We start from the raw sequence: 12595 nt of genomic DNA, 5'->3' as shown, positions 1-12595 counted from the left end.
TCTGTCACTGTCTACATAAAGAACAGGGATATAAAAAAGTGACTGGTTGTGTGATTTGTGCTGTTTGGGCAAAGAGACGTTATTTTTACTCATTCATCTTTTTTAAAGTGTGCTTAATTATTCATGTGGTGGGCTTTAGAAGTGCAGCACCGAGAAGAGACACACTGATGATCAATTTCAGCACAGAAGAACAGATGCTGGCTATAGCTTGGCTCTACAGGCCAACACACAATATACACACCAAAAATAAATTTCTCTTCAGTGGTAGCACAATAGATATTATAAAATCAAACATTAATGATTACTGGGTGTGATTACTGGTCAGTTGCTGAGATGAAATGACAATAAAGGTGACAAAAGCAGCCGTAATGACAACTGATGTTTGTTGGAATAAGTCTTTATAGATGTTAGCGGTTTATGTCAGGTTTATGTCAGTTGTCATGAATGGCTTATCTTGGTGTCAAGTCAAAAGATCATCAACAATCCTTTAAGGGTGATATAGCAGTGACTGAAAAAGATGGAAAATCTTTTGGAAGCAGTACAGTAGTTTTTGTCTGTTGTTTTTAACCTGATTAGATGAGTACTTAAACAAGCAGTTTGTGATTGTTTCTGGAAAAGCTATTTCAAATGCTCCAAATTGGAATTGAAAAGTGTGAGCAATAAGTAGGGCCCAAGAAGTCCACAGAACAGGCCCTCAAAACTCAAGAGGCCTCCTTTATATCCTAACACACACACACACACACACACACACACACACACACACACACACACACACACACACGGTTACTTAGCAACTAACAGGACACTGGTACACAGAATTTGGCGCTTCAACAAACGACATGGCTTTACATGGCTTAGAGCTGAGAACCATGTCAAAAGAGCACATTCTGAAACGCTGGCAGGCACACACATACACATTCAGGAACGTGCTGAACACAGCAGTGTGCGCACAGGATAGAAGGATTCAAAAATGCTCAGTAATTACCTGTCCTTTCCCTCTCTCACATACACAGTATAAATGGAGGCATGTGGGTTTAAAATCTTCTATATAAACATGGTTTATAGTGAAGGATACTGAAAATCAAGACCAGGATGGTGGAGATTAACTGATTTGAATGGCTTTCATTGTATTTGTTCAATGCACATAGCATTGTCCCTGATAAATGCATGATAAGTACTGGGTTAACATTAGTATACTGAACCCCTTACAATGTTTCAGTCAACTTCCAAAGCCATAATACTTTTGTATATGTCACATGAACACAACATAGTTGTGCACAGTTAAAAACGTGACAATTTTTTTAATGACCCAACAATAAATGTAAATTGTAAGGGATTTGATTGGTTGATTTGCACAGGGTCAAGCATCTTCCTTGGATTACCCCAGATAGCCCAGATCAAAACGTCATAAACAAGACTTCATGTCAATGTTAAGAATAAAATGAACAAACAACAAAAACTTACTTCCAGTTCATGTCAGATATAATAGCTTCCTGTTAGCAAAGTAGGCTTATTCAATGTATCAAATGCTGTCCAACAAGACAGAAATAGCCTTACACTGCAAGAGGTAATTTCCTTCTCCTTCTAATTAGTCAATCACCAGAATGCAGATTTCATTAGTCCAGGTTTGAACTTGAGGATTAAGGAACTGTGCCAAGTCAAATTCATTTTAGTGGTTATTCTTGCCTCCCGCTCCTTGTCTACTAACAGAATTTGTTATTATGTTACCGTGAGGTAGATTCAAAAAGGTCTACCATTACTGAGGGATCTCAAGGTTCTGTGAATTAAAGAACATAATTTACTCTGTAATTATTACTTAGCAGGCCCATAAAAACTAAAGACATAGCAGATTCATAGTGGAATAAAATCACAGACCTCCTCTGTGCTCTCAAATTACAGCACTTCCCCAAGTAAAACTAATTCAGCTTCAGTAGCAATAAACACAGTGTCCAAATTTGCATGTACCTGGAGGTGTGTTACTTTTAAATATGGAACAGAAACATCCAAGATATATTTGGGTAGGTATAAACACCACAGCTTAATATGCCACATTCGGCACTACAATTACCCATAATGCATCTATCATACTTTTTTCCTGCTTATACTCTTATTGCACACCTTGCATCGTGGAGACGTCAAAATGTAATTCACTGAGTTTGTTCAGTAGGCATCATATATCACATTAGCAGAAAACGTTGCTCCAGAAATAGCATTACACTTCTCACAATTTACATACAAAAGTTCCTATAATGTAAAGCTGAATCATGATTATTTATAGTATTATGTACATTATAACACAGTGAATTAAAATGCTATTATATTAGAATGACCATCAATGACTGTTTAAATAATTAGAGCATCTGACGAAGAGGAGGAAATGATAAGGTATAGAGGTCAGGAGCACATCAGACATCAAAACATTTGAAGCTGCACCACACTGGCCAGACAATAGAAGAAAAAAAAGTCAAAAGCCCTTCAAAACTCAGCTTCCAAGCAAGATGTAGACTTTTGAGGATAGCTACAGAGAACACACAATCATATCTAAGGAGCTACAGAGTTTATTGGCTGAAAGTAAAGGTGCCCTGGTCCAAAATATCATAAAATTGGCTTTTATGGGATAGTGGCAAGAAAAACAATCACTTGGGGCAAACATTTAAAAGCATATTTTGATTTTGCCAAATAGATTAAAAGTAACCAAATTAACAAGTGAAAAAAATGTTTTGTGGTCAGATGTGACTTAGAACAAGCTTTCTGGGCAAAACTGCTAAAGGTGGTGCAAACCTGACACTAACCATGTTTCAAGAAATAGCATACAGTAAAGTATGGTGGTGGTAGTATCATGCTATATGCCTTTTATCTTCAGGGATAGGGGATCTTGTTCAAACTTAAGGAAGAATGGATGGTGCAAAATACAGGTGAACAGAAGCTGCTTCAGTTCGCTAAGAAACAGAAGCAAAGGAGGAAGTTCACTTTTCAATAGGACTTTTGTATGTTACATGTCATAAATGTGTGCACTCACCAAGAAAAATTTCTTGGTGAAATAAAGTGATTCTGACAATGATCTCAAGGACAATGATCTCAAGCACAAGGCCAAAGCAACACTAAAGTGGCTCAACAACAAAAAGATGAACGTCCTACAGTCAAAGTCCTGATCTCAATCCCAATGAGAATCTGTAGGAAATGTGGAAATATCCACAAGCGTCATCCTACCAAAATGAACAACCTTATTGTAAATCTATCAAGATGAATGAGAAAAAAAATCACTTCCAAACAGTATAAAATTGGTACTTACTCCACTAAAAAGGAGGCTTGACCAAATATTATTGTGAGGTACTTATGCAAGCAACATAGCTCTTACAGTCTTTAATTTTCTTTAATGCTTTAAAAATCTAAGCCCATAAACATCACAATAAAAATACAGATTAGAAAAATATATTAATTATCATTTGTAATTCAGAAAATGTTGGTAACTATTAAGGTCAAACTTATTCATGCTCAACTCATTCACTCTCTTTCTTAGGACATGCTACTACTTACGACAGTTTGTCTCGTCTGACTTGTCCTTACAATCTGCGTCACCGTCACATTTCCAGTTGAGGTGGACACACTCTCCACTGCCGCACTGGAACTCTCCAGCTGGACAGCGGGGTTTCTGTGGCTCCGTCCTGCGGCTACAGCGCTCAAGCGACTCATCTGATTTATCACCACAGTCAGGGTCTCCATCGCAGCTCCACAGAACTGGGATACACTCTGAGTCGTTGCAGCGGAACTCGTGTGGGGTGCAGGTGCTGGCTGTGGATGCTGTGCACTTCTCCTCATCGCTGCCGTCTCCACAATCATCATCACCATCACACACAAACGTGGGTGCCACACACAGCCGATTCCGACACTGGAATTCCTTAGCTGGACAGGCCTTGGCATCTGAGGAGGAGAAGGAGGAAACAATAAGGTAGAGAGATCTGGAGCACATCAAACATCAAAAATTTTGAATTGATACAAAACATTTTGATTTATTTTGAGTGAAGTGTGAGGGTCACTTTAAACTGACCAACACTGTACATGTTAGAGGAGAACTGTTTACTGCATATGCTGTCTTGCAGACATTTTAAGAGGTCAACAGGTTGATTGTAACCCTTAGAAGGCTAGAGTTGTCATTTTGCTATACTATTTTTGCTATACTATAACAGTAATTACATATTACATGACTCAATCTACATTCTGTATCAACAATTCTGAGTGCCTGACTCAGCACATCCAACATTTTTCCATTTGTTTCAATGTCAAAAATAACAAACATGGCAAAAACGTAATGTGTTTCTTCCACAAATCAAGAGAGCTTTTCGCCAAGTTCAGATCAAAATGTCTCCTCTTCTGCTTGGTAACACAAATGCGGCGCATAATATGTACTTTTGACAGCATTTTTCTGCTTGTTTCAATGAGATACTAGAAAGAAATAAGTAATATAAAATGATAACATGTTTTGTCATCATCTGCGATGACTGTGATTTCTACAGTGTTATCTCTACAGTTAGGTCCAAATTTCTCAATTACATATCTAGACCACAGGAAAGAACAGCAGAACAGAACATTCTCAGAATCACAGAGCCCACAGGTTCACTGTTATGGTGAGTTAACAGTGGTTTACCTGAATAAAACCTGACTGCTGTTTTTAAGCATGAGATAGGTAATGCAGTTCTAGTGGGAAACCCCAGAGTGAGTTGTAGTCTGGTGGGCTTGCTCAATAGCCTCATTGATTTACGGATGACCTGGAGGCTAAACAACATTTCTGAGCGGCCAGTCACTGAACATGCTGTTGTAAGTACAGAACCCTTCCTTAATATGGTTATTAAACTTCTCTGCCTCTCTGAGCTTTTAAGCTGTTGGTTTTTAACATCCTATCTCATACTGCTTGCATAAAAGGATTTACTTTAGCACCAAATGGCTCAAAAGTGTGCACACATGCTGTGGGCCATGTGTGAACTTGAAAGGGCTATGTATGAGAAAATATGTACATGGAGTAAAAGAATGCATTAATATGCCAACCATGTTGAAGAAACTGTTTACATGAACAAGACAGAGGCGCAATAAATGGTGCTTTAACAAAAAAGCATTTGCAAAAGGGTAGCTGTGTCTCACAAAAACGCTTTCCTCATCATAACACAGTGGCATTATCAAATTGCCATGCTGGTTTCTGAATCAATGTGATTTGTGCCATTGACACAAAGGTCACTGTTGTCCTTCATTGCATTTTAGCTGATGTGCGTTTCATTGTTCCCCTCCAACGCTTCCGGCTTTTCAAACCAATTACAATAATGACCCAATGGGCATGTTGCTCATTTCATTTTCACAAAGCTGATTAGCCAACGAGGGCCTAATTGGCTAATGACATATCAACAACCGTCATTAACAAAATAACAAAACTAGGTACTTGCCTAATGTCACAAATCACTTACAGGACTTTCCAGTGGCGGCCAAATAACCAAGGTGAACTGATGGAATTACATACTGAGCAGGGATAAAGGCTCGTAATCTTCCAGCAAATTTGACATGATGCTGTCGCTGAAGGATTACGATGTTGAACTGATGTATGCTACACCATTCCTCTGCCTGCAAGGGCAAGGCAGACATCAAATGTGGCATGCTTTTAATAGGACTCCAAGTGCTGTGTGTGTGCTGCGAGGTGGTGTATGAAGAGCGTGTGGAAGCAGATTGTGTTTGCTCTAAGCAGGGCTATATTGGATTGGCTGACCCCATGTTTCCCCAGAGGGCCAGGAGAGCATGAGGAAACATCAGAGAGGAGATAACCTGGGATTCAACATCAGTACTGCAACACTGCCTCAAAAGACCAGCAGAGCCTCATGTCTCTCACACACAGTATGTGACCAAACACACACACACAGCCATATTACAGCAAATACGTGTTGCAAGTGTGATTCTATCTGCTGCTGTCAGGAGGAATGGACAGAAGATATAAAAATAGCAGAAAGGAGCCACGAGTAGGGGAATAAAATCTTATTGAACGACTGCAACCAGACATTGCTTAATCCAAAGTAACAGACAGGTAATAGATAAAGCTTGAGATTAGCACCATCATAGTGACCTTGGACCACACACATGCACATGTACACACAATCTACACCTCAACCGCATATGCAATATGTGCAGCGAATTATATTCTGCTTTCTCTCTCTCACACACGCACGCACACGTTTTCATGATTCATGTGGCTTGTATTTTTTAGAGCGTGATATTGAATAAGACACCATGCTTTAGCACATCAGAACAGGAGTTGCTGGCATGGAAAGATATCTGATGAGTATTATATTTAGTGTGCTCCTAAGAAGCAGAGAGGCATGCTAATATGTTCTGTTGATATAAGGTAAGGCTGCAGTCCAGAACGTCTTTCCATAAAGGCTAGCACGTTACTTCAAAATAGTGTCCCGTTTAAAGGGGAATTCCACTGATTGGTGTGATGTGCAATGCTCCCTTTCTAGACAAACTTAGAGTTGGAATAGTTATAAGAACAGGATGTGCGAAGTAATTAATGCCTCTAAAAGCATCCTCACGAAAAGCTATTTCATTAAATGGTTATGAATGTACTGCTGGGTGTGTAAAACATTATTTTATAGTATTTTATAGTTTTTGGCCACAAATGCATTTTTATTGCATTCCTGGCAGAGAGGTACAAGCAGGGTGCTTGAAGGTAAAATTTTAAAATTTAACACTACTTTAACATAATTAACAAATAAAAACTCAAACACCCGTGTAGGTTCACTCATCATTTTGGATATTTTTGTTGTAGACATCATGACCCTGGTTCATGTCACCACCACTATAAACAAATCAGTGTTGGCAAGTTTCTCTTAAAACAAGGAAAGGCTGCAGCCTAGAACTTATTCCCATAAAGGCTAGCACAATACTACTGATAATACAAAACCTAGTAAGATGAATACTACATACACAATACTACATTTCCTGCTGCAAAAGCTTCTTTCAATAAATACGCTAATTGAAGTTTTATCATTTTATAGTTATATCATTATTACAGTACTGTAAAAATTAATTGATGTATCAGTGTATCATCTGCATCAATTCTAAATGTTAAATATGATATTGATTACAATAATATTCAGTATAGTATGCACCCATGTTTTGGCCAAAGCAAAATTCTCAACCCCCCCCCCAAAAAAAAATTTGGTGAATTGATTGTTTATTGATTCTTGTAGTATATATTCATATATTAAAATTAAACTATTTCTTCATTGAATTATTATTGGGTTTTTAATACTTCTAAATAGTACTAAAATAATCAAATCCATTCGAATTATGTTGAAATTTGACACTTCAGGGTGCACTGAATAATTTCCTAAATAATTATAATTTAATCATTCTAAAGTCAGAGTTTTTTTACCTTAACTTATTTGATTTATCTTGTTTTTTATTCTTATTACTATTATTAATGGTTGTTTTAATAGTTGTAGAGCACAAGAGCTTTGATCAAAAAAAAAATTCCTTGCTGAAAAAGTGTGTTTATTGCATAACGCACTTTGCCAGTTCTGTAAGGTGCACATTCACAATACAATACAAAAATTACCTTAGCATACCACTGCATACTACACTACAGAGCTCCCCTGTGGTACAGAGCCACTGTACAGAACCGGCAAGTTAATAGAGCGTTCAGGAACACACAGCCATTACACTTAATATCGTTACGGCAACAAGCAGTAGAGACATGGCTCTTCTCCAGGGACTCCAGTGTGTAGTTGGGAGAGAGGTACTGAAGCTGTGATGTATAAGGCTGAGGAGAAGAGACATGGCAGGTTAAGTGAGGCAACTAAACACTGAGGAGGTTTGGGTGAATGTGTCCTGTGGAAAGCCTGGGCAGTCTTGGCAGCAGTGCCTGCGGGTGGGAGTGAGAAAGTGGCTCACAGCAGTAGAGGCAGTAGCCAGAAGTAGAGCTAGGACAAAGCAGACACTGACCTTGTCCTTGTAATAAGGTCAGCTCCATTGCAATTCAGATCAAAGTTTCCCTCACTATACAGAGTGCTCTGCGCCATACATAAATGCATGGGTCAGCTGAAGATCAGGGGGTTATATATTGTCATTGGTTTTGTGCTGACTGGCTAAATAAAAACTGCCTCTACCACAATGTAGGTGGGCAATATAAAACTCCACACCAACAAAAAACAAGATACGATGTTTTCATCTCACAGAAACGCACAGCCATTAAACTGAAAATTATACAGCTACAAGCATTAATCACTTTGAATTTGTTACAGTCCTTTCTGAAACCGTCCTGCTCCACCTCCTTCTCATGTTTCTCTTGTAGCATGTTCAAGAAATGTTTACATGTTAGTTATAGGTTCTTTAGCATTTATTCTCAGGGATTTTCTGATACAGACTCTTATTGTAAAGGTGGGGCCAGTTAGCTGAGAGGCTAACCACCAATGCATGCTGTTCCCAACTTTTGTGACGTCAGCAGAAAATCCAGGTGCAGATGTAAACAAAGTTGGTAGTGCCCATGGACAGCGTTTAGCAGTAAACAGTAAGACTAAAATATTTTGATAAAGCAGACTGGGAGGCTTTCCATGCACAATTTCAGCTGGTAGCTATATTGTGTGAGTGGTTTGATGAACCGTGCAGCTGATGCTTGTTTGACTGACAACAAGCATCAGCTGATGATGCATTAGCTTACCTGCTATTGCTAGAACCTAGAAAGACACTGGATTTGTAGGGGCGCTCCAGAGGCGTTTCAGGCAGTGTTTGCACCCCAAGCTCCTTCAATCCGAACTGTGTAACCGCCAAAGACATGCAGGAGAACAATTAAGAGTCCTAGCTAATAATACTGAAATCTTAGCCTGATGAGCTTTTGCTCACATGCCACCTCTTGTACAGAGCAAGATAGCACAAAACCAATTCTTCATGGCACTGTGTCCTAATGAGCTGCACGTCTACACACAGCTGGCCCACCCATAGGACTTGCCTGAGGCCCTGGAGTTGGCACTGGAGAGAGAGCTGGCTTGGTCAGCAGTTTCACGGGGCACAGATGTTACCAGTCCTGCAGTCAGAGCTGCTGCTGCTGTTGTCGTCGTCACCTCCAGTGGCACCGTTGTGAGAAGCTCACAACGTGCCCAGGAGGAGGATGTGGAACTGTGCGTGCACTGATGTGTCCAGTGCATGGCAAAGAAAGGACCGCCGCAGCAGTCGTGCACGCTTCGGTCTCTCCACTCCAGCACACTGATGGAGAGCACAGCGTAACCGAAGCGGGGGATGCTGTGGCCAAGGATACTGCTCCGAGAGAGGACTGAGGGCACATGCTGTTGAGGAGCGGCACTTGTGCTACCCAGGACTGCGGCCAAGAGGTGGCCCCCAGTTCAGTTCAAAGACTTTGTGGCCCTCAGGTGGCTTTAGTTGGGAAGTGTAGTTGCGTTCAAGAAATGTTTACATGTAAGTTTAGGTTATAGGTTCTTCAGCATTTCTTCTGATAAGGACTCTTACTGTGAAGGCATTGAAAGTCGTGTCCAAGGGGATATGTGTGAGAGCAGGAAGAACTGAGAGTCAGTCGGAAGTGAGACTAAAGAGGGAGACAGGAGCTGAGCAGCGAACAAGTTGCTAGTAAGGTAGAAACTGCTTAAGTACAGCATAGCTGTGGCCAAAAACAGCTGGTTAATAAAGCACCACGATTTGTGCAAAAGCTGTGTGTCTTTTATTAGCCGTCAACGCTACACACCTGTGTGTTGTGTCTGATGCTTAAAGCTGCACTATGAAACATCTGGAGATTTGGAGAGTTCTCCGGTGCAAATGTGTAATTGCATGCAACATGCGTAAGAACATTTTATAACATTGATTGTGCTTTGGACCCCCATAAGTGGGTGAATCTGATGTTCACAAGCACATTAAAAGAGTATCAAAAGAAAACTGTCAAAACTTGGCGAAGGACGCATCATCCTAGTATCTACTGTTGTCATCATATCTGTATCAGTATAACCATGATTTTGTATTTGAGACCTAAAATCGAGCCAGATCTTCTTTTAAAGACTGTGTGTGTGACATTAATATGTAAAGACATATGGCATGGCCTGAAAAACTGCCATAAAAATCTGACCCGATGCCTCTGATGTGATGATTTCAGATTTTACAAGGCGACTCACAGCAGCGCACACACACACACACACACACACACACACACACACACACACACATACACCATATTTTAGCATTTTTTTCTCCTGTCAGTAATGCTGCTTCTTTCAGTTTTAACAAAATTTTCCGTAGTACTGCTTCAACACTTAAGTGATTTACACAGTTATGCTCTTGTTTGTTCTGTAGTTTATACGCTCCTGTCACAATGTTTCCTTAACCTTGTGGTTGCTGACAGTGTACCATTATACCATTGTTGGATCTGGCTGAGCTATGCATGTCAGTCAAAAAGCAGCTTCTTCTGAGCTGTTGGCTTTTACCTGGTTCTCTGTCATGAACCTGCAGCTTCCTTCATTACATCATTGCTGTCTTTGGTATAGTAGCCTGGTTCTCCCAGTGTTGCCAGAGGTACACTAATTGTTGCATTTGTACAATAATTGTGCCCTTTGTGTACTGAGTATGAGTACCGTGTTTTGTGTTATCAAAGTAACTATTTTTTTTTACCTTTACCTATGGGTTGCTATGAGTATAGATCTGCCTGTGATTGATGACTGTGTCTTCCTGTGTGCTGACCCCTGCTACTGGAAAAATGACCTTGGTTTACAGAAAAGTCCAATAAAGAGGCAATGCAATTACATCCAGCAGCCTCTGGCTCCTGTGTGCTACAAAATTAAGGAATGGATTATACAGCTCTTTCTTACAATTAAAGAATTCCAATGAGTCAGAGTGATATTGTTGGGTTTCATATGAATGAAACAGTTCTCATGTAAAAATATTCCTACAAATCTGCAGTAATAAATCATACTTTAACTGACGTCAACCCTTAGAAGTCGAGAGATACTGATGTTTGCTATACTATTTAAAAGCTGCAAAATGTAAGATTGCTTTGTTAAGACTGAAAGAAAGAGGCATGTTCTCCCCGTGTCTGCGTGGGTTTCATCTGGGTGCTCCGGTTTCCTCTCACATTTCATAGACATGTAGCCAGGCTAACTGGAGATCCTAAACTGTCCCTAGGTGTGAATATGTGTGTAAATGTATAGGTCTGTGTGTCCCTATGATGGACTGGCGACCTGTCCAGGGTGTTTCCTGCCTTCCTCACAATGAGTGCTGGAATAGGTGATGACAATTGTACATAATTCAGTTGCATTGTTGGAAGACGACCTTCACCAACTTTTGATATTTGTTCAATGTGTTCACAATTATCAGATTTATCTGCTCAGGGAAGGGGTCTGAAGCACAACCAACATTAAAAAATGTTCTTCTGCACATTGCATGCAATAACACATTTTCAACACAGAGGTGTCAAAATCCCCAAAACATACAAAATATAGCTTTAAATGTATTAACATAATTCTTTAATTAATTACAAAGTAAAATCATGACTGATGTTAACATTCAATTTACATTGCCTATGGTTCAGGTCTGTACATCCTACGTTTTTCAAAACATTTTGCTTTACCAGCTGTGCTGCACTGCTTGACCTTTAAAACCAGTGTTAGCTGCAACAGCATGTTCAAAACCAAAAGATAGGAACAAGCTGCTGTACACAAAACACAAAAGTGATACCAATTAAAAGTTCAGAATCCGCACTTTCGACAGAATTTTATTGCCTCAGGCATGAAATAATAAATATCAAATTGCACCATGCTTTTTTAACTGTGGGTTAATTCAGCAAAATACACACAATGCAGCACTAAGTGACAGACCTGCTCTGCTTAAACTGCCTTCCGAGAAGCTACGGGAGATGTGAATGACAGATCGAGAGTTAAAGTACCTCAGTGCCGCTCAGGAAAGCAATGCCCCTTCTGTACTACAAATTCATTTACAACACAGCAGTTGGGACAGGGCCCTCCTCAGCATGCTGCAGGCTGTTTACAGAGGGGGATAGCCATTTTCCTGGTCTCTAAAGTGCAGCTAGATGTTTACCGTGGGCCACAGCATTGCCTGTGGGAGGCATAGCAAATGGCAGCTCAGATGAAAGGGAAATATCAGGGTGCTGAGAGAGAACAGAAAAAGTTCAGCATGTCATGGATGTTTTAGCCAGACACACAGATCTGGGCACATAGCAAATGACGGTTCTGAATCGAAATTGAAATCTGTGGTTCAACAGCCTATGGTTCAGCTCACTGCGCACGTGATGTTTTTGTCTTCTTGTGCTTTTCACAGTTTTTCAGTCTTATCTTAGTGAGACCATTTCAAATTGTAGAGAATGAGGGATTCTGATCACTGAGCCTGGTATGCAATTCACAATACACATTTAAGTACACATGAAGAAACAAATGTAGAACTTTGTGAAGATCTGTGTAAACGAGGACCTGATCAAACCGTGAAGGGGGTCAACTGTTAAACCTCTGATACATATACAAATAACTACTAGCAGAAATGCATTGAAATTCAAGTTCAAGAAGTGAACTTGCTGAAATTCAAGTTTAAGAGTGCAAAAATATAATGAACA

General features: G+C 39.9%; 1 protein-coding gene across 1 annotated transcript in view; it reads right to left on the bottom strand.

Moving 5' to 3' along the window:
* lrp8 (low density lipoprotein receptor-related protein 8, apolipoprotein e receptor) overlaps nucleotides 1-12595 on the bottom strand; it is a 169865-nt gene that overhangs the window by 47675 nt on the left and 109595 nt on the right. The window contains exon 5 of the mRNA XM_036570667.1: nucleotides 3538-3921. Coding sequence (XP_036426560.1) covers nucleotides 3538-3921 — 384 coding nt within the window. The remainder of the gene's footprint in view (nucleotides 1-3537; nucleotides 3922-12595) is intronic.

This window comes from Colossoma macropomum, unplaced genomic scaffold, assembly GCF_904425465.1.
Source record: "Colossoma macropomum unplaced genomic scaffold, Colossoma_macropomum, whole genome shotgun sequence".
NCBI classification, from domain to species: domain Eukaryota; kingdom Metazoa; phylum Chordata; class Actinopteri; order Characiformes; family Serrasalmidae; genus Colossoma; species Colossoma macropomum.
The sequence above is the reverse complement of the archived record's forward strand: the minus strand, read 5'-3'. Positions and strand labels throughout refer to the sequence as shown.